Raw genomic sequence first — 25,395 nt, forward strand, 5'->3', positions numbered from 1 at the left:
TGGTTGGTGGAGACATCATGGTGATCTTGTTGATGACCTCAGTGGGAATCTGATGCTGTCCATCTTGCCACTTTACTCCCAGTAACTGGATCTCTTGGGCAGGTCCCTTGACTTTGTTCTCCTTGGTGGCGAAACTGGCTTGTAGCAGAATCTGGATGATCCTCTCTCCTTTCTCAAATACTTCCATTGCCACATTCCCCCACACAATGATGTCATCGACAATTGGATATTGATCCTGAAGTTTCCAGGTGTGGGATGCCTGTCTTTGTCTAGCTCTCGCTGCTGGACCAAAGGCTGCAGCTGTGGTGTTTTCACTGCACTTTGGCTGGCTGGGTGCTGCAGCTGGGCACTCGGAACAAATCCAGGCAAAGTAGGAACTCAGTTTACCTTTGGTGGAAAAGGTTCAGGCGACAGTGAAGAGAAAAGGAGCAGGTTCTATCGTAGAGTCTTAATCCAGAGTTTTATTTCAGTGTGGTAGACCTCTGAATGTGGTAACAGCTCACCGATAGATAACCCGGCCGCATGGTCTCGTGTCCTTTTAAGCCCCGAGGACAGGGGGAGGGGAGGGACAGGTGAGGGCCAACCAGGTGTGAGGAGGGGAAGGCTCAAGGGATATGGACACTAGGACAGGCCAATGAATCCAGACCAGAGGAGCATCTGCCAACCACACGACGCCTTGCTGGAATGTTAAGATTGATGGACAGCTCTTAGGCAGGAGGGCAAAAGGGGGGAGGGGAAAGGCTGGCACACCTGAGGGGGTTGGGATAGGTGAAACAGGAAATGGCATCACACTGCAACATCTCCCCCTAGTTTTGTTTAAAAAGAAGAGGACTGGGTTTGTGGTGCAGAATGCTTGCCAAACCATGGTTGGTAAATCGGTTCCTCCTCTACGGGAGGTTCAGTGCTTTCCAATAAGGGTTCCGTGTCATTCATTGGAGCACTAAGGGCTTCCAAATGGTAAACTTCAGGAGGGGGAGATGAGCTTGAAATCAACTTGAGAACCATGCGTTTGACTAATCCAAAAACAATGCTAACAACTACAACAACGATAACTAATACAAACAATACTAAAAATACAGTTTTCAGAATAGATCCCAACCAGCCCGAGAGTCCCCAGCCTTTGAACAGTCCACTCAGCCAGTCGTCAGTTTCTCTCTTGATGTCCGAAGTCTTTTGCCAAGGTAATCCATACGTGCTTTGGGCTGAGGGACTATCCAGGAGATCACTGGTGGGATGATCGCGAGTAGGACGAGGAGCAGGCTTGGTCTCATGGCGTCTTGAGGCTACACGCGAACCGTGGGATCTAAACTGGTACAAGGAACTTAAGACAAACATATTACAAACTATTCCAGATAGGAGGCTTAAATGGAATTTCCTCCAGAGAATGCATACGGCGTTTCCTTCTCCAGGAAGCATTAGCAACCTGAGGCGCTTCTGTCGATTTCTCTGAGACCTTGGGAACATAGGGCCTTACCCATTTGGAAGGAACCCACTTTAACCCAGAGGGGGTGGACACACAGGCGTATCCATGTCCCCAAGTAACCAATTTGTAAGGTCCCACTGTCTTCCAAGTCTCAGGGTCCTTTACTAAAACCCAAGGCTTTTCTTTCATCAACGTATGACTGCTCCCCCCAAAGTGGCGTAGGATGGGCAGGTTCGGGCTGTCAGAGGAACAATTCAGAAAATTGATTGTGAACAGCGCCCTGGACAATCGGATGTGGGGGGGGTTCCACCTTCAGAACCTGTTGTTGCTGGTCCAGGACTCTTTTAATATTGCAGTGAGTCCTTTCTACAATGGCTTGACCTGTAGGGGAGTAGGGGATGCCAGTTTTGTGCTCTACTCCCCATTGCTGCAGGAAGCTCCCGAAATCCTTGGATTTTTAGGCAGGCCCATTATCAGTTTTCAACTCCTTGGGGATCCCCATGAAAGAAAAAGCCTGTAAGAGGTGCTTAATGGCATCATTAGATGACTCTCCTGTGTGGGCAGAAGCATAGACCGCTCCAGAAAAGGTATCTACACTAACATGAACGTATTTCTGCCATCCAAATGACTGTATGTGTGTAACATCTGTTTGCCACAGTGCACAACTGTTCAAACCCCTAGGGTTTGCTCCTGCACTCATTGTAGGGAGTGCATGTTGTTGGCAATTGGGGCATGTGTCCACAATCGCTTTGGCCTGTTCTCGAGTGATGTGAAACTGATGAACCAGGCCAGGTGCATTTTGGTGGAAAAGCTGGTGGCTGATTTTTGCCTGTTCAAAAACATTTGGAAGAGTGGCCATCACTGCAGGTGCAGCAAGAGCATCTGCCCTTCTGTTGCCTTCAGCGATAAACCCTGGCAAGTCGGTGTGTGACCTGACATGCATCACATAAAATGGTTGCTCCCGGTGAGTGACTAACTTTACAAGTTTTGAGAGCAATTTGAAAAGTGCGATGTTAGACACTTCTTGCAGTATTGCTTGATCTGCCCTTTATACTACTCCTGCCACATATGCAGAATCCGTAATCAGATTGAATGGTTCTGAGAACCTTTCAAAAGCCCTAACAACAGCAGCCAATTCAGCAACCTGAGGTGAACCTTCTACCTCAGCAATGTCCATCTCCCACTGCTGGGTTTGAGGATCCTTCCAAGTCATAACGGACTTGTGGGACCTCCCGGACATATCTGTAAAGACAGTCAGAGCCTTTTTTAAAGGTGTCCTACTCTGAGCACTTCTCAATTTCAGAGTAAATTGAACATCTTGTTCGAACATTTTGTGGGCAGGCCGCTCTACAGAAATTTGTCCTGAGTAGGAATCTAGAGCAAACTGCAACACTTCATTTTCTGGAAGCAATTGTTCCAATATATGCATAGTATTTTGACCCGATTTTAACTCAATTGGAATGTGAATGCACTTAAAGTCATATCCTGCTAACTCCCTGATCCGGGTTCTTGCTTTCCGGATCAGTTCTGCTACCAGCTCCTGAGGCTTTGTCATTCTCTTGGACCTTTTGTGACTGAGGAAAACCCATTCTATGATCAAGAGAGGGTCCCTCTTGTCCTGGCCCTTTTTAGGTGTTTCCTTTGCCTTAGGTGTTTGTTTTTCCTCCCACTGGAAAATGATTCCATGGAGGTGTGGCAACTTACCTAAGATGATAAATTTGAATGGCAGGTCAGGCCGACATTGGTTGGCATGTCTTGTGGACACTGCAATCTGAACCTTTTCTAGAGCTTTCCGTGCCTCTGGGGTAATAGACCTAGGAGCACCTGGGTCCTCTCCCCCTTTCAATAAATTGAAAAGAGGGGCAAGGTCTTCGTTAGTCAGACCGAGCCATGGTCTTACCCAATTCAAAGACCCACACAACTTGTGGACATACGCAAGGGTCTTGATCCTTGGATTGATTTCTAGTTTTTGAGGAGCAATGGTCCTATTTCCAATTTCTAAGCCCAAATATTTCCAAGGTGGCATCTTTTGAATTTTCTTTTCCTGGAGCTCGAACCCTGCAACAATCAATGCATGGATCGTTAGGTCAAGCACATGTGTGAGTAGATCATCATTGGGGGCACACACAAGGATATCATCCATATAATGATAGATGATGGCCTTTTCTGCAGCTGGACGCACTGGGGAAAGCAGGGAAGAGACATACCACTGGCAGATCGCTGGAGAAACCTTCAGGCCCTGAGGCAGAACTGTCCAATGGTACCTTTTCATAGGGGCTTCCATGTTGATGGTGGGGACTGAGAATGCGAAACGCAGTGCATCGTCAGGGTGGAGGGGAATATTGAAAAAACAATCTTTTATATCAATAACAGCTAATTTCCAATCCTGGGGAAGCATTGTTGGGGATGGCATAGCAGGTTGGGGAGAGCCCATATCTTCAATGACATTATGAATTTGTCGGAGGTCGTGGAGGAGCCGCCATCTCTTTTTGTCAGCTTTCTGAATGACAAACACTGGAGAGTTCCACGGGGACGTGGTCTCCACAATGTGACCCTTTTTCAGTTGCTCTTCCACTAGCTCCTCAAGCGCCTTTATTTTTTGTTTACTGAGCGGCCACTGTTTCACCTCAACTGGTTCGTCTGTTTTCCACTTTAGTTTTTGGGTGGGGCACTGTTGTTCCATGACCTCTGTACAAAAATCCTGTGGAGAGTCTGGAATATCAATAGTGACACCCCACTGGGCCATTAAATCTCTTCCTAACAATGGTTCCAAATAATCTAACACAAATGGATGGATATTTGCCAATTGTCCATTTGGTCCCTAGATTTGGATGATGCTTTTGGATTGTCTTGCCAATTGCAGGCCTCCTACACCTTTAACGTGACCAGCAACGTTTTGCAAAGGCCAATGTGCTGGCCAGTCTTGTGCTGGGATCACTGTCCAGTCTGCACCCGTGTCTACAAGCATCTCAATGCGTTTTGACTCGCCACCCCCACTGACATTACACCATAATTTGGGTTTGTCTCTCCCAATAACTTGGACCCGGGCAACCGTGGGCCCTTGTTTTTTTGTGCCTTCAGGCAAAAACGGCACAGGGATAGCTTGTGCAACAATTTTTCCTTTGGGAAGAAACAGGGGTGGGTGGAAAACAGTGCAGCCCGAGAACGAATTGCTCAGGGTCTGATGTTGTCATTCCTGGAGCAATTTCAATCTCATGTGGTGTGTGTTTGGTGTCCCCAATGACAATGTACTTACAGCGAATACGGTGCCAAGTACCCTTCTGTTCTGGGTTGACAGAGACAAAATGCCAGTCTGTGTCTTTCAGGTGGAGTGATTCTGTCAGCTGCAACCTGTAAGGCTCATTGACAGAAGACGTGGTTAACATAGGTTCACCTAAATCATAACAAAGGTTATTTCGTTGCACCGTCAACAGTGGACCTGCAGACGTGGTCTTTGAAGCATCTGCTTCACTTACAGAAATAGCAATATTACCGCGCGCTTGGTTTGTTTTGGTTCCCTTATTCCCTTGGCCTGCTCTTTCTGTGTCTGCACACCTGGCAGGCCAGCACTCTCCATTCAGTTTTTTTGTTGTTGTTGACCCCCTGGGAGTGTTTCTAATTTCCCTCCCGTGCCATTTCTAAACTCATCAAATTGCTTTTTCAGGGGGCACTGGTTACTCCAGTGCCCAAGGTTATTGCAAAGCAGGCATGGCTTTGTGGGGTCAACCATTGCTGGTCTTCACTGCTGCCCAGGGTACTGCTGTGCTGAGGGAATGGGCGCAGGTCTGGCAACAGCGACACGCTGAGGTGGTCTTGGCAGCAGCCTTGGTCTGGTGTCTTCAGCAACACTCATCAGAGGCACTTTCCTGTTACAGACTAGAAGCATATCTTTTAGTGTAAGGGGGGGGTTCGAGAGGATGGCTCAAAATTGCCGCTTGACACTGTTCATTTGCATTTGTAAATGCCATTTCCTCTAAAACCTCTTCCCTTGCATTCTCTTTTTTAACTTGGATTTCAATGGCTCTAGTTAACCTTTCAACAAATTTCAGAAAAGGCTCTGATGGCAGCTGCTTGATCTTACTGTAGGGCTCAAAAGGCCCCTCAGGTTGGAGGGAAAAGAATGCTTTTTCAGCTGCTTCCTTTACTTTCTTGAGTGTTTCTACAGGAATTACAATAGCTTGGATTGAGGATGAAGACCATTGGCCTTCACCGGAGAGATGCTCAATGGTAATTGGCATGCCATTAACATCTTTCGCTGTGTTTGGATCAGCATGCAAGCCTGGGAGAGCCTCCTTAAACAGTTGTTTCCATGCTAATTCCCATAATTTGAATTCTGTGGAGGTCATGAGGCATGAGAAAAGCTGTTTTAAATCATGCGGGATTACCACAGTCCTACTCAATTCAGAATTTAAAAGGCCACAGATATATGGACTGTGTGGGCCATACTCCCGGTGGGATTTACAGATCTCTTTAATCAATTGTCATCCAAAGGAACTCCAATTAGCAGTTTGGGCTGCTCCTCCTTGTACTGCAGGCTGATACGAAACAGGGGCGAATGACAGAGTGGGACCCTGTATTGGGTCTGCCGCTTCCTGCCCTGTATCCCTTGCATGGGAATTACTGGGAAAGCAGAAGCAGGTTTGGGGACATGCAGTGGGTGTGCCCCCACCGTGGGAACCCGAGGAGGGGGCGGGGACGCAATGGGAACAGGGGGCGGAGACAGGGAGAAGGAAAGGGGCGGGGATACTGTGGGAACAGGGGGCGGGGATACCGTGGGAACAGGGGGCAGGTACACATGGTGACGTCACATTGGCAGACACCCCCTGGGAGGAGTAGAGGGGCAGAGCTGAGGGTAGAGCAGGTGAGGGAGGGGGAGGGAAGGTTTCACGAGGAACAGGAGGGGAGGGGGATCGGGAAGGAATTTTGGGATCTTCAGGGGGATCGTGGGAAGAAGACGACCAGGTTTGGGAGGGTGCCACGTGGCATCCTCCCTCTTGGGTACCCCCTAGGCACTGGGGGCCATTTTGGGTATCACTGCTCTCTGAAAAGCTAACACGTGCTCTGGGTTTCAGAGCAGGGGAAAGAGGGTTTTGGGGAGTTTTCCACGAGACCTGGCCAGGGCCTTGTGGACTCAGGCATTTTAACGTGCTCAGGGAGTCGACTTCCCAGCACATGAGCAGGATTTGCTCTCTTTAAAATACCAAGTTTTGGGGTAAGAGGTTTAGGGCTGGAATGGGAAGAAACAGAGAGAGCAGAGGTACATGGCTCAATATTTGGCTTTTTCTCCAATTCCCTTTGTTTGAGCAATGCTGTCCGAATTTGTAAGCTCCAGAACACAAATTTAGCTGAGGATGTATTCCCAGACTGTCCCAAGGTTATCAATTCATGCCCTACTTTGTCCCAAAATTGAATATTGTGGACTTCCTCAGGAGAAGTTTGTGGGACGTGTAGAAAAAGCCACCTTATAAACTGTTTCAATTTTCCTTTAGAGAACTTTACATTTGCACTAACTAAAATCCCAGTAATATAATACACTCCTTTTTGTGCTGTGCTTAATTTTGAGCCCATCTTAGATGTAAATGGCACAGAACACAGTCCCGCCGACCGAATGCAAAGCCAAAATCAGCTACCGATTTCTAAAAAAGACCACGGTTAAAAAGCGATAACGATGCGAAAGCTTTCACAATGCAGCTGTATACACTGCTTTTAAAATTGCCGTGGCAGCAGCAGCAGGGAGTCGGGACCCGCCCCGGCTGCGTGGAGAGACAGACAAGGCCTCCCCCGCGCGAGAATGCAGCCCCTCCCCGCGCCGAGAGAGCTCCCCCCCCCCCGCACCGAGAGAGAGCAGTCTGCGCTGCCGCGCCGGGGGGAGGGGCAGGCAGACCTGTGCCGCTCCTCCGAGCTGGCGCGAATTCTAAAAGCGGCTAAAACACGCCGCAGAGTTAAAGCTTTACACGGAATAAATTGCCTTAGCTCCGCAGGGCTGCGCAGCCTAGATGCAAGAGCAAAAAAGGACACGTCTCATGGCAGAGATGGATTTTGAGCTTCTACCCCCCCCCAAGGAGCAGAAATACTCACCGAAATCGAAGCTGTTGCTGTCAAAGTCAGGCAGGCTGGTCTCTTCACTGAATAGGACCCCTTGGGCAGGAGGGGCTCCCCTATTCTCCCCTGGAAAATTCGCTCACCAGAAAGGAGCTGTTTTTCCAAAGGCGCAATGCGTTCCTCGAGGTTTCTTGTGGGTTCAGTCCCAAAGTCTCTCTGGAGAGCTGTGCAATCACAGCTCTTCCAGCGGAAGCAAAAGCTGCCATAACGCTTTTCCAAGGTTCTGAGATTCCTTCTGGGGCTGCAGATTCGAGCAGCCCGACATTGGGCGCCAATATATTAAATACTGATCCCGAAGTTTCCGGGTGTGGGGTGCCTGGCTTCGTCTAGCTCTCGCTGCTGGACCAAAGGCTGCAGCTGTGGTGTTTTCACTGCAGAGATACCTTTGGCCGGTTGGGTGCTGCAGCTGGGCACTCGGAACAAATCCAGGCAAAGTAGGAACTCAGTTTACCTTTGGTGGAAAAGGTTCAGGCAACAGTGAAGAGAAAAGGAGCGGGTTCTATCGTAGAGTCTTAATCCAGAGTTTTATTTCAGCGTGGTAGACCTCTGAATGTGGTAACAGCTCACCGATAGATAACCCGGCCGCATGATCTCGTGTCCTTTTAAGCCCCGGGAACAGGGGGAGGGGAGGGACAGGTGAGGGCCAACCAGGTGTGAGGAGGGGAAGGCTCAAGGGATATGGACGCTAGGACAGGCCAGTGAATCCAGACCAGAGGAGCATCTGCCAACCACACGACACCTTGCTGGAATGTTAAGATTGATGGACAGCTCTTAGGCAGGAGGGCAAAAGGGGGGAGGGGAAAGGTTGGCATACCTGAGGGGGTTGGGATAGGTGAAACAGGAAATGGCATCACACTGCAACAATCGACGTACTGAAGGTTTTCTGGAGCGTCACCCTTTTCCTGTGCCACCTGGATCAATCCATGGCAGATGGTGGGGCTGTGCTTCTACCCCTGGGGTAGTCAGTTCCAGGTGTACTCCATGCCACTCCAGATGAAAGCAAACTGAAGCCTGCATTCTGCTGCCAGAGGAATGGAGAAAAACACATTAGCAAAGTCAGTAAAGGCATTCCACTTTGCTGCCTTGGACTCCAGCTTGTACTGGAGTTCCAGCATGTCCGGCACAGCAGCGCTCAGCGGTGGAGTCACTTCATTCAAGCCACGATAGTCGACAGTCAATCTCCATTCTCTGTCAGACTTGTGCACAGGCCAGATGGGACTGTTGAAGGGTGAGTGGGTCTTGCTGACCACCCCTTGGCTCTCCAGCTCACAGATCATTTTGTGGATGGGGATCACGGCATCTCAATTTGTTCGATACTGCTGGCGGTGTACTGTCGAGGTGGCAATTGGTACCCGTTCTTCTTCCACTTTCAGGAGTCCTACTGCAGATGGGTTTTCTGATAGTCCAGGCAAGGGGTTCAACTGGCTAATGTTTTCTTCCTCTACAGCAGCTATGCCAGAAACCCATCTGAGTCCCTTTGGGTCTTTTTAATAGCTGTTCCAGAGGAAGTCTATGACTAGAATACACGGGGCCTCTGGGCCGGTCAGTAGGATGCTTCTGCCACTCCCCAGTCAGGCTCACCTTGGCTTCCAACAGGGTCATTTGCTGTGATCCCCCTGGCAATGGAAACAGGTTCTGCCCCCACATGTCCCAATGGCATTAGGGTACACTGCCCACCAGTATCAACTAAGGCATCATATTTTTGTGGTTCTCATGTGCCAGGCCATCGGATCCACACCGTGCAGAAGATCCGGTTTTCCCGTGCCTCTCCCTGGCTAGAGGCAGGGCCCCTCAAGCTCTGGTTATTATTACTTTCCTGGGCATACATACTAGAGGTTCCTTCAAGGGGATCTGACAGATCATACCCAGCAGCTCGGTCATGGGAGGCTGAGGCTACCTTCACTTTAGTGGAACTCCCTCATTTAGTGTTTCCCTCCTTGAGTTGAAGCACCCATGCTGCCAGGACAGAAGTAGGTTTCTTCAGCTTCTTCTTACTTCTCAGCTTCTTCTCGCTCCTTTAGCTAACAGGCCCACTGTTAGCCCCTTCCACAACACACATATCTTGCAATCCAGGACAGGGAGGCTTTGGACACCATAGGTATTGAAACTAATGATGACGAAGTTGAATGCCTATGGGCAAGAATTAGGGGGAAGGCCAATAAGGCTGACATCCTACAGGGAGTCTGTTATCATCTACTCAGCCAGGAAGAAGAGGTGGACAATTCATTCTATAAGCAGTTAGAGAATATTTCTGGATCATTTGCCCTTGCTCTTTTTGGCAATTTCAACGTGTCGGACATTTGTTGGGATCTCAATACAGCTGAAAAAAGGCAGTCTGGGAAATTTTTAGAGTACGTGGAGGACAACTTTTTTTGTCGCAGCTGGCGGGTGAGTTCACCAGGGGAGGGACTATGTTTGATCTGTTATTTGCAAATAGAGCTGGGTTGGGAGGAGATGTGGGGGTTGGAGGCAGCTTGGGGCATAGTGATCATGAAAATATAAAATTCTCAATATTTGGTGAAGTCAAGAGGAACATTAGTAAGACTTTTACATTGCACTTTTGGAGGACAGACTTTGGCCTATTCAAGGGACTTATTCGGAGTTCCTTGGGAAGTAGTCCCTAAAAATAAACGAGTTCAGGAAGGGTGGGCGTGCTTCAAAATGGAGATCTTGAGGGCACAGGGACAGACTGTCCATGTGTGCCAAAAGACAAGTCAATGAGGCAAACGTCTGGCCTGGATGGGCAAGGAGGTTTTGGAGGAACTCAGGAATAAAAAAAAAAAGATGTATTATCTTTGGAAGGAGTGTCAGGTTTCTCAGGTAGTATTTCAGAGGGTTGCTAGAGTATGTAGAAAAAAAATTAGGGAGGCTAAAGCTCAGTTTGAACTTAAAATGGTGACTTTTGTATAAGGATAACAAAAAATGGATTTATAAATATATTAATGGTAAAAGGAAGGGTAAGACTAACCTTTGTTCTTTATTAGATGAAGAAGGGAACTTGGTTACTGCAGATGAGGAGAAGGCAGTGGTGCTTAATGCCTTCTTTGACTCGGTTTTTAGTGAGAAGACTTGACCTCAGGATAACTGTCCTCTTGGGTTGCTCGATGATATCAGGGAGCAGAATGGTCCCCCCATTATCCAAGAGGAGGCAGTCAGAGAACTGCTGAGCTGCTTGGACATTCATAAATCCTTGGGGCCAGATGGGATCCATCCCAGGGTGATGAGGGAGGTGGCAGATGAGCTTGCGAAGCCACTCTCCATCATTTACCAGCAGTCCTGGCTCACTGGTGAGGTTCCAGATGACTGAAAGCTGGTCAATGTGACGCCCATTCATAAAAAGGGTGGGAAGGAGGATCCTGGCAATTATAGACCGGTTAGCCTGACCTCTGTACCAGGTAAGGTTATGGAACAGTTTATATTGAGTTCCATCACACAGAACTTACAGGATGACCAGGGCATTAGACCCAGCCAGCATGGGTTTAGGAGGGGTAGGTCTTGTTTGACCAACCTGAGCTCCTTTTATGATCAAGTGATCCACCTGGTGGATGCAGGAAAAGCTGTTAATGTTGTGTACCTGGACTTCAGCAAGGCCTTTGACACTGTCTCCCACAGCATACTACTGGAAAAGCTGGCAGCTCACGGCTTGGACAGGAGCACTCTTTGCTGGGTTAAGAACTGGCTGGATGGCCGGGCCCAGAGAGTGGTGGTGAATGGTGCTGCATCCAGCTGGCAGCCTGTCACCAGTGGTGTCTCTCAGGGGTCTGTGCTAGGGCCAGTTCTGTTCAATACCTTTATTGACATGGATGAGGGGATTGAGTCTTTCATTAGTAAATTTACAGACAACACTAAGCTGGGATTGTGTGTCAATCTGTTTTAGGGTAGGAGGACTCTGCAGAGAGACTTGGAATGGTTGAATGCATGGGCAGAGTCTAACAGGATGAAGTTTAATAAATCCAAGCGCCAAGTCCTGCATTTTGGCCACAATAACTCCCTGCAACATTATAGGCTGGGGGCAGTGTGACTGGACAGTGCTCAGGCAGAAAGGGACCTGGGGGTATTGGTCAATAGCCGGCTGAACATGACCCAGCAGTGTGATCTGGCGGCCAAGAAGGCCAACGGCATCCTGGCTTGTATCGAGAACAGTGTGGCCAGCAGGAGCAGGGAGGTCATCCTTCCCCTGTGCTCGGCACTGGTGAGGCGGCACCTTGAGTACTGTGTCGAGTTCTGGGCCCTTTGGTTTGGGAAGGACTTTGAGATGCTTGAGTACGTCCAGAGGAGGGCAACGAGGCTGGTGAGGGGATTGGAACACAAGCCCCATAAGGAATGACTTAGGGAGCTGGGGTTGTTTAGCCTGGAGAAAAGGAGACTGAGAGGCAACCTTATCACTCTCTACAACTTCCTGAAAAGTGGTTGTAGTCCGGTGGGAGTTGGTATCTTGTCGCCCTGATTTTTTGAGATTTTCTAAGCTATCTAATGTTGACATTTTTGTAACGAACTTTCTTACACACTTTCTGTAAATAACTCATTGTTTTGCATTCTTTTATGGAGGAGGAGAAATTTGATTGACTGTTGGTTTGTCCAGTGTCATTGGAGAGGTGGCACTGTCACCCTCCAATCCACTGTCAGTTTTGGAAAATTTTAAATGTTGGTTTGGCGTCAGAAAATAAACTTCCCTTCTTTCTTCACCTGGAGAGCAATGGTGTGCGCTTGTGTTCTTATGTGTCCTATAGTGACATCTGGTGACCGCCGAAGTGTACTGCAGCCTAGGCTGAAACACAGTCCGGATTGCCAGTGAGGTCGTGTCCTTCCCCCCCCCGTTTGGTGCTTTGCCTGCTGTTCTTGTGGTGATGGCAACCTCTGTGGGTTTCGAGGAGGATTCTCTCGTTTTGGATCTCTGGAGGGAGGTCCTGGAGTGGAAACAGGTTTCCGTTTTCTGGAGTGATTTTGAGAGGCTGTTTCTGTGGGCCAGAGAGCAGGGGTTCTTTTTGGACCCTGTGAAGGCGTTCTCCAGGGAGGTGTGGTCTCTCGTGGGGGTCCGCCTCATGGAGGCCCTCTTCGATGATTGCATCGTGGACGTGGGGTTGCTGCTGGTGCAGTGGAAAAAGTGTGAGGAGCTTTGGCAGGGGTCGGTAGCCCTCAGAGTTCCCAGGGGGGCCCTTCTGTCTCGGACGTGGACGAGGGGGAGTTTGAGTTTCTGTGCGATGTGGAGCCCTCCCCCCTGCCCCAGGACGGTGTACTGGGGGACGGGTCCGTCTCGGGGGGTGGCGATTGTTCCCCTGGGGTGGATTGGGCTCCCGACCAGCGGGACCCGAGTCTGGCGGGTGGACCCCGTGGGCTTCTGGGGGCTCTGTGGGGTCGGCTGTCCGTCCTCGTCCCGCCCCGCCCCGCGCGGGCGGCGGGGCGGGGCGGGGGGGGTCCACCCTCTCTTTGTGCCTTCCTGGAGCTTGGGGATGGCGGGGAGCCTCTGGATCAGCCTCCGCCTCTGCTTGAGTCTGATTCGGTGACAACTCTTTGTCCGAATTGCGGTGTTTCCACTAAGTTCCCCCTGAGTGCGGCGGGGGCGGGTTCGCCCGCCTCCGAGTCGGGCTCGTCGTCGGGGGGGGCGACTTCGCCCGTCTCTGGGCCTGCGCAGCCTGCTGGGCATGTGCAGTCAGTGGGAGCAGCCGGGGGTGGGGCATCGGTCAGTGCTCTGTCGGGCCCTGCTCCTGTGGGCATGCTGCTCGCCCTGCTCCTCTCGGCAGGTCTGTGCCTGCTGTGGGGTCTCGCATCACGGGTCGGACGCTCATAGGGGCCCTGCCGGACTCTCTTGTGCCGCCCCGCAGCGACGTGGCTCCGCGAGCCGCGCCTCTCTCAGCCCCCCGCCCCTCTCCTGTGTCGGGGGAGGAGGGCCCCGTGCCGGTCTCGTTCCAATCCGCGCCGGGCTTGCGAGCCGTGCCTGCACCTGCGTCCGCCACGGCACCCTCTGCCGGGGCTGCGGCGTGACAGGGCGCTGAGGTATTTACCTTTAGCGCGACTGCTGACGCGGCCGGCGGGAGGCCAGTGGGTTCCCGGGGCCGTGGCCCCTCTGTGTTGAATTTGTGGACGCTCCCCCTGTGCCAGGTGACCGTGCGTCCGAGGGACCCTGGGCATTTCTGGTGAGAAGCCAAAACTAAGTCTGACGAGATGTGTGAGCCTGCCTCCTCGCGGCATCCTCAGGATCGCGGAGGGGGATCCTCTGGCTCTGCTGGTGCTGCAGGGGGTGCAGGGGCGAGTGGTGTTGAGCCGGGTCCCAGTCAGTCATCTGCTCTTGTCCCTGTGGGGCCCACGGGGCGGGACACAGCAGGTGCTGTGGCCTTGCCAGGGGGTCCCCCAGGCTTTCCCTGTGCTCAGGGGTGTTACTCATAACACCCATCAACCTATTTTGTATAAACTGGAGAAGGAAGTCGGTGATGCGGTTGCTCAGCCTGGTGTGAGGTCTGCTGAAGTTATGCAGATGCTCCGAAGGGTTGCTAAGGACATCCTGACGCCTCACGACATCTGTAGTGTGGCACATTCTCCTTTTGGCCCTGTGCAATATGATGTTTTTGAGACCAAGTGGTCTCGTTTGGTGGCCGCCATGGTGGTGCAGAATGCTGCACTGGGGCCGCAGGGCCCCAGGCGTGTGGTTGTCGCTGACATGCTGTTGGGCACGGGACATTATGCCGATGCTCAGGGGCAGATTGGCTTCGATCCCCTCGTGCTTGACCAGTGCCACACGCTGGGTATTGCAGCGATTGTTCAGACCCTGAAATGGCTGCTTCAAAGCAGCCATTTGCGACCGTTGTCCAGAGGGATGCTGAGCCTTTCATGGCATTTGCAGTGAGGCTGACCGCATCTGTGGAGAGGCAGGTGCCTGATCCTGTGAAAAGGAGACTTGTGATTGCGAGCCTTGCAAGATGTAACTGCAATGATGATTGTAAGAGGGTCATAGAGGCTCTGCCTGATGATCCTACTGTCTCCCAGATGGCGGAGGCCTGTGCGGACATCGTCCCCCTGGGTCGGAAGTTGGCTGCTGTGGCTGCCGCTGTGCAGCCAGTCTGGGAGGCACCGCAGGGCAGGTGGCCACAGCAGGGGAATGCGCAGGTTGGCAAGAAGTGGGGGAAGAAAGCGCTGAAGGTCAAATTTCCCATGTTCTTGTGTGGTCGGTGTGGAAGGCCGAATCACATGTCCAATGTCTGCAAGGCGACTGTTCATGTTAATGGCCAGGCTTTGCCGGGCTCAGGAAATGGAAAGCGGAGCACGAAGGAGAAGCGCACCCAGACACAAGCTTCTCTCCAGACCCCGGAGCCGATGGAGGTCTGCTTTGCTGGCTTGCAGCCAGCACCCGCAGATCAGCAGGTGTGGATGTCTGCACCGCAGCAACAGTTGTTTTAGAATCTTGTCAAATACACAAGGTTCCCCTGGATGCCTTTGGTCCCTTGGGTAGGGGCATGAGTGCTCTCCTTATGAGGAGATCTAGTGCCACCCTTCAGGGCATCATTGTGCACCTGGGACTCATTGATGCAGATTTCACAGGGCAGATTTGTGCAATGGTCTCCACACCCACCCCCCCATCACGATCCTGAAAGGGATGTGAAATGCTCAACTTGTGCCATTTAAGTCTTCTGTTCTCAGGACAGCTGACTAGTCGCATGGAGCGAGTGGCTTTGGATCCACTGGGCCGCCTCAAGTTCACTGGACTGCTGTCCTGACCAAAAACTGTCCTGAGATACTGTGTACCCTGTCCATCACTGGTGCGACGCTGTCAGAGATCCGCCTCCACGGACTTCTCGACAGCGGTGCTGACGTCACGGTTCTCTCCCTTGTGACCTGGCCCCTGGAGTGGCCCCTGAATCCGGTGGAGACACCTGTCGCAGGCCTGGGAGGGACGTTGCAGTGCTACGTGAGCCAGCGGCCCGTGCTGGTCGCAAACCCGGAGGGACAGATGCCCTGGATTAGGCCTCATGTTACTTCTACTCCTGCTAACCTCTGGGGGAGGGATGTTCTGTCTGCCTGGGGGGTGCGCATCGGGACCGGTTTTTGATGAGGGCCACTGTTGTAGCGGCGGGAGAGATGCGACACACCATATGCGATGAATAGCAAATCCCGAAGTTTATTGAAACTCCACACATATTTATATTAGTGTTAATGAAGCTTATACATATTGCAAAAGCCGAGCTCATTATTGGTTAAAGCACACTTAGATCAAACACACCTACTTCTATCTCTTAACAATTATTTTGCTTCTATGTGTACATTCTTCTAATTTCTCTACCTTGGGATAGCTACATTTTCTGGCAAGCAATTTTCTCCCCCGTCTTCCCGTTTTAGAGAAGGTCACTGTGACCTTCGTCAGTAATTAGGCACCGGTTGCTCAGTTCCCAGCTTGTTTCTCTTACCCTTATCCATCGGTATCACATCGGAATGTCCTTTCTCAGCTAACCAATTATCCAAAAAGCTCTCTACAGGCCACTGCGATAAGGGGCGCAGAGTGTCCTACGCCTCCTATACGTTGCTGGTGGACAAGCCTGTCTGGGAGAAGCAGTGGCCCCTCCCTCAAGATAAATTGGTCGCCCTTCGGAATCTGGTGCAGGAGCAGTTGGACTAGAGTCATCTGGAGGAGCCTTCTACCAGTCCCTGGAACACTCCTGTCTTCTGCATCAAAAAGAAATCTGGGAAATGGAGGTTGTTGCAAGACCTCCGAAAGATCAATGCCGTGCTGGAAAGCATGGGAACATTGCAGTTGGGCATGCCATCACCTACCATGCTTCCCACAGACTGGCCGGTCCTCATTGTGGATCTGAAGGATTGTTTCTTTACTATTCCTTTGCATCCTGATGACAGACCAAAATTTGCCTTCTCAGTGCCAGCGATTAACTAGGCTGAGCCTGCACAGACATCAATGGAGGACTTTGCCCCAAGGCATGCGCAATTCTCCGGCCATATGCCAATGGTATGTGGCCCGTGCCTTGTCTGGAGTTCGCAAGCAGTTTCCTGATGCACGTCTGTATCATTATATGGACAACATTTTGGTGGCTGCATCCACCCAGGATGAGCTGCTGAGGATTCAGCCTCGGTTGCTCGATGCTTTGCATGCTCATGGACTGCCGGTGGCTCCAGAAAAGGTTCAACAATAACCACCTTGGAAGTATTTGGGGGTCAAAATTCTGGAACAGACAATCCGTCACTAGGAGGTGCAATTTGTGCATTCTGTGAAGACACTGAATGATGCTCAGAAATTGGTAGGTGTCATCACTTGGTTTACGTCCGTACTTGGGACTAACCGACGCACAGCTGTCTCCTCTGTATGATTTGTTGAAAGGAGACTCTGATCTAAAGTCGCCTTGCACATTGACCCCTGAGGCACGTAAGGCACTGGAGGTGGTTCAGTGAGCTGTTTCAGCTTGCCAAGTTTATCGCATTGATCCCTCCGTTGATGTCACAGTGTTCATCACCACTCATGATTCGCATCCCACAGGCATCATTGGCCAATGGAGTGACAAATGGTCCAATTCCTTGCACATCTTGGAATGGGGTTTCCTGCCCCATCAGCTGCAGAAGATGGCAACTGCATTGTTTGAGCTAATTGCTCACTTGATAATCAAATGCCGGCAACGGTGTTTGCAATTGATGGGTGCGGATCCTGCAAAGATCATACTCCCGGTGCAACGGGAGGATTTTGACTGGAGCTTTGCAAACAGTGTGTCCCTGCAGAGTGCTCTGGAAAACTTTTCAGGGCGGATCATTTATCATCTGCCCAGCCATAGGCTACTGCATATGGCAAAATTCACACAAATCTCTTTGCGGCCCAAAAATAGTCAGGAACCCGTGCAAGGACCCACTGTCTTCACTGATGGTTCAGGGAAAACAGGAAAGGCCATTGTTACTTGGAGGGACAGATCTGAGTGGCAGGTTCTGGAAGGTCATGAGGATGGGTCAGCCCAATTGGTTGAATTGAGGGCTGCTGTCATGGCATTTGAGAGATTTTCCCAGGAACCTTTCAACTTGGTCACAGATTCCGCCTATGTGGCTAATATCGCACAGCGGTTGGGTCATTTGGTTTTGAAGGAGGTCGGTAATCCTGCCTTGTTTCATTTGCTGAAGACCTTGTGGTGTGCCATTCAGGCCCGGGTTCATCCATTCTATGTTCTGCATGTGAGGAGTCACACCAATTTGCCAGGCTTTATAGTGGAAGGTAACGCGAGGGCTGACAAGCTGGCTAACCCAGCGTGGGTAGCGCCTCAGCCTGATACACTCGCACAGGCCAAGGCATCACATGGGTTTTTCCACCAAAACGCACATACCCTGCAGAAGCAGTTTCAGCTGACACCAACTGAGGCTCATGACATTGTTAAGTCGTGTGACAACTGCCACGCACTTGCTCCGCCTTTGCCGGCAGGGGTAAACCCCAGAGGCCTTAGGGCCTTGGAGCTTTGGCGGACCGATGTCACCCAGATTGCCAAGTTTGGCCGGCTCAAGTATGTGCATGTCACAGTGGACACGTTCTCCTCTGCGATGTGGGCTTCTGCTCACACTGGGGAGAAGGCCTGTGATGTCCTCGCCCACTGGAGGCAGGCCTTTGCTGTTCTGGGCATACCTTCTGCTGTGAAAACCGACAATGGTCCTGCTTACGCATTGCAGAAGGTGCGGCAGCTCCTGCAGTTGTGGGGTGTCTCACACAAGTTTGGTATCCCTCATTCTCCGACTGGTCAAGCTATTGTAGAACGCGCTCATGGTACTCTGAAGCAGATTCTTCAAAAACAAAAATGGGGAATGCAGGGTGAAACCCTGCACAGTTGGTTGGCAAAAGCTTTGTGCACAATCAATCATCTCACTGTGCCGCAGAAGTCAAATAATCCTGTCATTTTGAATCATCATCTCTCGTTGCAGGCTGTGGACGAGGCACATCAGCCTTGAGCGAAGATTTGGGTGCGGAATTTAGTCACCAAACAGTGGGAAGGTCCCTATGACCTTATTGCTTCGGGGCGCGGGTATGCTTGTGTATCCACAGATACTGGGGTACGCTGGGTACCTTCGAAGTGTGTTTGCCCTGACCTGCGACCGCAGAGACAGAATCCGGCCGACAGGCAAGATGGAAACCGTGACCAAACTGAAAGGCATCACGCGGGTGAATCATTGCGTGATGACTGGGATGCAGACAACATGAGTGATCACCGATAATTCCTCCGCAAATGGACACTGAACATTGTTCATGTTTTCTTTTTCACATTGTTCATTTTCTTTTCTTTTTTTATTTTTTTAAATGGAAAAGGGTGAGATGTCGCCCTGATTTTTAAGATTTTCCAAGCCTTCTGATGTTGACATTCTTGTAACAAACTTTCTCACACACTTTCTGTAAATAACTCATTGTTTTGCATTCTTTTATGGAGGAGGAGAAATTTAATGGATTGTTGGTTTGTCCAGTGTCATTGGAGAGGTGGCACTATCACCCTCCAATCCACTTTCACTTTTGGAAAACTATAAATGTCGGAGTCAGAAAATGAACTTCCCTTTTTTCTTCACCTGGAGAGCAGCAGTGTGCGCTTGTGTTCTTATGTGTCCTATAGTGACAGTATCTTTCTCCAGGCAGCAACTGACAGAACCAGAGGACACAGTCTCAAGCTGCATCAAGGGAAATATAGGTTGGATATTAGGAAGAAGTTTTTTACAGAAGAGGTGATAAAGTTCTGGAATGGTCTGCCCAGGGAGGTGGTGGAGTCACCATCCCTGGATGTGTTTAAGAAAAGACTGGATGTGGCACTCAGTGCCATTGTTTAGTTGAGGTGTTAGGGCATGGGTTGGACTCCATGATCTTTAAGGTCTCTTCCAACCTTGTCATTCTGTGAATTCTGTGAATTAGTGACTGGTTTGTGTTTAACAGACTTCAGATGTATGCATCTGATATCTCTATACATTGGCAGCTTTTATTTGCAAAGAGAATAACATTGTATTGCCCTTTATTTAAGTGAGTCTTTGCTACTGGTTAGGATAATTTTTATGAAAAGGAGTCTTTTTTTTTACTGAATTTTTCTCCAAAGATGCACAAAGTGGATGCTTTCACAGAGATGCAACAACATGGGAGTTTTGGAAAGTGTGAGAAACAAACCTCACTCTTGAATATTTTTAAAAGTTTAATAAGGGATAATATGGGACAAAATAACAGTGCTGGGTGCTTGGCGATGGCCAGAGGCACATCAGCTAACCATAGCAACTCTTCTTATATATTTTTTCTATTGCATTGGTTAAATACATATTCATAAAGTGTATACATATTTAAACATTTCTTTGAACTCGTTTACATGTTCCAGGAATTCTTTAGCTTGGTTCGACCGCTGACCCGCCTTTTTAGAGCACGTGCAGTAATCATGGATGTGGTTTTGCAGGTCATGTGTCACTTCCTCACAAAGGCCCCCTGTTCTGTGGTTTCAGCAGACAACAATTATTGATAGTCGAAGGGTCAGTAGCAGGGGTCCTCATCACATCCATTCCTTAAATGTTATCTGACCATGCAGATGGTTTTAGCTATTTTCATTATTCTAAGTTTACCACAAGTACTTTAAATCAACATCAGCTATTTCACAAATGTCTGAGTTATTTTCATTAGTCAGTTAGTTACAAAAATAAAAGCATTAGTTATTATTTCACAACTACAGCTACTTCTGCAAAAGTTAACATTATAATGCACAATACATAGCATCCACTTTAATATTTGGGAAAGCTAAAACTATAATATATGTTTATCACACTGTCTACAAACTAAAATATCATCCATAAATGATGTTCTAAGGATATGAGCTACACAGGGGCCAGGGCATTGGCCACAAAAAGCTGACAGATTATACTATATCAAAAGCAGTTAAAAGTGATTACCAACTGTACTATATCAAAATTGTTGTGATTAATAATAATTTGCGAAAGCCACCAACTTCATAGTTATTTATAACAAAGTCTTTCTGGATTGTAATGTGAGAAACGACTGCTCATTTAAAAAATTTAATGGGTTTATTAAACCTTAACAAAAATACAACAAAAGGACTAAATAAGGAAAAGCAGGCCTGAGAACTGCCCTTGTGACTGCCCACCACATGGCTGGCTCAACTTCAAGATGGATGCTTTGCCTTTTAAATCTCTAGCCCCTCCTTTAGCCTTGTCAGTCAACCTTGCTGTCCAGTGGTAGAAGTCACTTTCTTACATACTGATTGGAGGTCAGGTGTTGCCATAGTAACAAGCCAACCTTCCCAAATCCCCGGATTACCAAGACCATCCCATGATAACACATACTGGGGGGAGCACATTGCAGTAACATAACTATACATTTATAAAACTTCTTTTACCATACATATAAAGTTTACCCCTTAATTGTGAGAGCCAACCATTTACTCATCTATAACAGTAAGAAGTGTTTTCACAGTCATTTCTCAAAAACCAAATAATTTCTTATCAATATTTTGTTTTGTCTTAGATACTGTTCTTGCATGTTTTTTAATATTTAACTGTTGCTACTCTTTTGAGAGACTGTAATGTTACGGTTAATGGCTTAAGCATTGTTATGAAGGACTTTTTGCCCATTATGGCAAAACTGTATATAAAAATATAGTTGAAAAAGTGTAGTAGTGTGGTTCAAAGAACAAATGTAGCTTGAAGTTTGGCAGTCCATATTAGAACAACTGTATTTGGTTTGTGTGGCAAGGTTTTGGCAGCAGGGGGCTACAGGGATGGCTTCTGTGAGAAGTGCTGAGAGCTTCCTCCATGTCCAGCAGAGCCAATGTCAGCTGGCTCCAGGACAGACTCGCTGCTGGCCAAGGCTGAGCCAATTAGAAATGGTGGTAACACTTTTGTGATAACATATTTAAGAAGGAGGGAGGAAACTTCATGAGAGCAATTGCAGCCAGAGAGGAGTGAGAGTATGTGAGAAACAACTCTGCAGACAGCAAGGTCAGTGAAGGAAGGGGAGGAGGTGCTCCAGGTGCTGGAGCAGATTGCCTTGCAGCCTGTGCTAAAGACCATGGTGAAGCAGCCGTGCCCCTGCAGACCATGGAGGTCTTCTGACTATGTATAAACTACACTTTATATGTCCCAGTTATTGATATCTTGCTGGTTTGTTTTGCATCTCTTTCCTGAAGTTTCCCTTCTTTTAAAGAGCAGAGACCAAGTGTCAAAACTAATAGTGGGTGAGTCTGTTTTCTCTTTCATGTTTCAGTACAAGAATGGTAGTTGTCTAGTGATGATAGTGTATGAAGGCCAGAGAACTATTTAGAGAATGCAGTAAGCCTCATTTTCTATTTGCTTTCAGGTGGAAATGGAAATATCTTACTGCCTTTCATTCTTCACAGGGTTACACATCCTTTTGGAATGATTGCATCTCTTCGGGATTGCGTGGCTGTATGTTAATTGAATTGGCATTGCGAGGGCGTCTTCAGTTAGAGGCTTGCGGAATGAGGCGTAAAAGTCTATTGACAAGAAAGGTAAGTGGAGGAAACTGGTCACATTTCCTTTCGTGTCATGCTTCAGGCAATACAGTAGCTATAAATAAAGGGTGATTGTAAGAAATACACTTTTTTTTCTTTATATGGGTGTTGAAAGTTAGGATTTTTTCTTTTTTTTTTTTTTTTTTTCTCGCTGTTTGGAATTTTGTCCCATTTGTTGCTAAGAGACAATAACGACCGGTACTTAAGAGAGACTAAATGGATGTAGCCGGGGGCGGGGGGTAGGGGTAGGGGTGCGGGTGCAGCTGGAGGCACTATCTTAGCTGGGGAGCTTTCTCTTGGGAAGGGCAGAGATTTTGGCTGGGGGGTGAGGGGATGGGCTCGGCTTGTCTCTCGCTCTTGGGATGGAAGGGGAGACAGGCTGCAGTCGCTGTGGGAAGAATTTGCCACCACTGCGGGGTTCCATTTCCTGCTGTCTTCTACCATGAATGAAGCTCTGCTCATAAGAGCAGCCATTGGACTGGGACCTTATTAACACCCTACCTCACTGGAAAGGACCCTCACCATCTACTCAGGTGCCTCAGGGGAAAACCCAGTGCTCCTCCCCCCTCCAAGGGAACTTCTCCCGACCATGTTTGGGAGCCTGGCTGCTGCTGCCCCAGCCCCACCCTTTCTCTGCCACTGCTCTGAGTTTTTTGCTACACTGTAACTCCTCACCTCCTGCCTGCTGGGACACCCTGTGGCTCCTGCTACAGCTGCAGAGTTTCTGTTACATTTTGTTTGCCACCCCGGGGTCTGCTTGCCTCTGCCATTCTAGCTTACTGCTTCCAAGGTTAATGCTACAGCTAATTTCGCTATTTGGAGGGGCACCTGGACCGGCTGCCCCTGTGAGGTTGTAAAGGAAGCCCCTTTTCAGTATCTTACTCTGGCTGTGCCCACCATTACCCACATAAAGAAGCAACCACAGCGCCCCCTGCAGCTGCGGGAGAATTATCACACCTGCTTGCCTGGGAGTCAACAGTGCCCCTGCCGGCTGTGACCATAACTACACCAAAGGGGAAAGTGCTTGACAGCTGAGAGAAGGCTATGTTTGGGTTTCTGTTCTTGTTTGTTGTTGCTGCCTGTGGAAAATGCCAATCACTTGTATCAAAATTTTAGACGTTTAATAGTAATAAAATAGTAATAAAAATTTGGAAAATAAGAATTTGGACAATCAAAGTTAGGACAATAAAAGACAATAAAAAGCAAAGAATTACGGACATCCAGGTGCTTTTTGCACTCTGCCACAAAAGCACACCTTGCTAACAAAGGATTAACCCTTAAAAGCAATAGCCTGCTGCATAATTATATATCTCATACATGATTCAAACATTCCTTTCAAAAATAGGGGTGTTTTCTGGTTATTGTCACCTTCCCCTCCTCATCTTGTAAATCAATTCCTGTGGCTCCTCGAAGTCTGGAAGAAGTCTGGTTTTTCCTGATAGGGAGGCAATAATTCTTCTCTTGAGATTTGGTGTCTTGTTGCTGTTCTCTGTATGCGAAGAATCTCTTAATTATTCATTCCTTGAGCTAGTTAGAAAAAGTATCTTACATCACATAGTACCTATTTTAATATTATGTTATAGCCTAAAACTATATTTACCACACTACTTAAAAAGATTAATATAGCACTACAGCATAACTTTCCAACATAACACATATAGTATTCATTTTAATATTTGTGAAGACCCAGTCATATAATATGCATTTTTCACACTGCCATTGTTGTTGTTTGTTTGCCTTGTTATACATATACCTACTAGCAAAGAACTGTTATTCTTTTCCCCATATCTTTGCTGGAAAGCCCCTTAATTTCAAAGTTAGAATAATTTGGAAAAAGGGGTGCATATTTTTCATTCCAAGGGAGGTTCCCACCTTCCTTGGCAGACACCTATCTTTCAAACCAAGACAATGGGGATAGGGATTCTGAGTAGTAACCTAAGGTAGGTGCCAAGTTATTACCCAAAATGTTTTAATGGTGAGCTGAAGTACCTTGTAAAATCTTCTGCATTTGTTCTCTGTTCCTGTTTGTTCTCTTGATGTGTTCATGCTGCACACAATCAGTTGGCAGTGGCTCTGGCCAGGGTGCTGTGGCAGCATTTGCTGCTGAGAAGCCAGTAGCACTAGTTCTAATCTGCTGAAGGAACTGCATTTTGCAATGCTCGTGAGATGTTGGTTGGGGCTGAGAGACTCAGGTGTATTCTGAAAGTCACAAGTTTAATGCTGGTGTACACAGTGTTGCAATTAGTGCTTGCAGTGCATGTGTTGGGGTTTGAGTTCTCCTTTTGTTTCTTTCTCTTTGAGAATTTTCTCCCATTTCTTGTTGCTAAGAGACAATAATGACTGAGTACTTAAGACAGACACAAGAAGTTTCCCCTGGAAGGGTGCATCTGGCTGCCCTCTTATCTGGGAGGTTTCTCGTGGAGGGGCAGAATACCCCGAGAATTGGGCTGGGGAAAAGGGGTTGGGTGCAGGTCTCACCTCTCTCTTGCTCTCGACTTTGGAGGAGGACAGTTGGAGCTGCTGCCTGGGGGGAATTCGCTACCACCGCAGGAGCCCAGCCAGGTCCTTCTTCTGCAATGGGGTGAGCTTTTGCTCATGAGAGTGTTATAAATGATCAAATCAGGAGCCAAATTTATAAGAAAATTTAGCAATGATTTATTAGATTGTCAGCAAAACAGAATTTCAATCAGAAAAAAAAAAAAAAACCACCACATCCAAGGGCAGCGTCAACCCCGGGATCGGTGCTGGGTGAACCTGGATCTGACCACCAAAATGTCAGTCTCCCCCTCCGTTCATGCCGGCTGCTTCGCGCATCGAGCTTTTATACAGTTTATTCTGCCTGAGGCAGAGATGACCGAATGTTCCTTTGTGTCCCTTCACATGCAGAACTGGGGCCAGACATGTGCAGGGTTAGACAAAAGTCCAGTTCCAGGTGTCTAGATGTCGTCAGAGCACTCCGGAGAAGTCAGCATTCACATGTAAAGGGTGGCGCCAGGTAATCAGTGTAGTAGATGCAATCTTCGAGGTGCGAGATCACTCATGCATTCCAGGGAAGTCGGTGATCATCGCTTCAGGAAGGTTCCATTCATACGTTAACAGACTCGATATTATCTTAATGTTGTCCAGGAACTAATTGAATAAAAATAAGACTCTGCTCCCGGCTGGGGTGGTCAAAAGACATAGCTTAGATTTTACAATATTTTATACATTAATAGCGTGAATTATCTCTACCATATACTACAAGAGCAACCACTGAACTGGGACTTTATTAACACCCTACCTCACTAAAAAAAAGGGTTAACACCATCTGCTCAGGTGCCTTGAGGGAAAAACCCTGGGATCCCCGAGCCCCCTCCCCCTCCAAGGGAGCCTCTCTCTCCAGGCTGTGTTCAGGAGCCAGGTGGC

The 25,395-nt window shown here is 48.6% G+C and overlaps 1 protein-coding gene across 1 annotated transcript in view; it reads left to right on the forward strand.

The window, feature by feature from the left end:
* Positions 1 to 25,395, forward strand: part of LOC129133608 (Golgi phosphoprotein 3-like) — a 144,872-nt gene that overhangs the window by 36,529 nt on the left and 82,948 nt on the right. The window contains exon 2 of the mRNA XM_054653247.1: positions 21,856 to 21,987. Coding sequence (XP_054509222.1) covers positions 21,856 to 21,987 — 132 coding nt within the window. The remainder of the gene's footprint in view (positions 1 to 21,855; positions 21,988 to 25,395) is intronic.

The sequence above is a fragment of the Agelaius phoeniceus genome, chromosome W (assembly GCF_051311805.1).
Source record: "Agelaius phoeniceus isolate bAgePho1 chromosome W, bAgePho1.hap1, whole genome shotgun sequence".
NCBI classification, from domain to species: Eukaryota; Metazoa; Chordata; class Aves; order Passeriformes; family Icteridae; genus Agelaius; species Agelaius phoeniceus.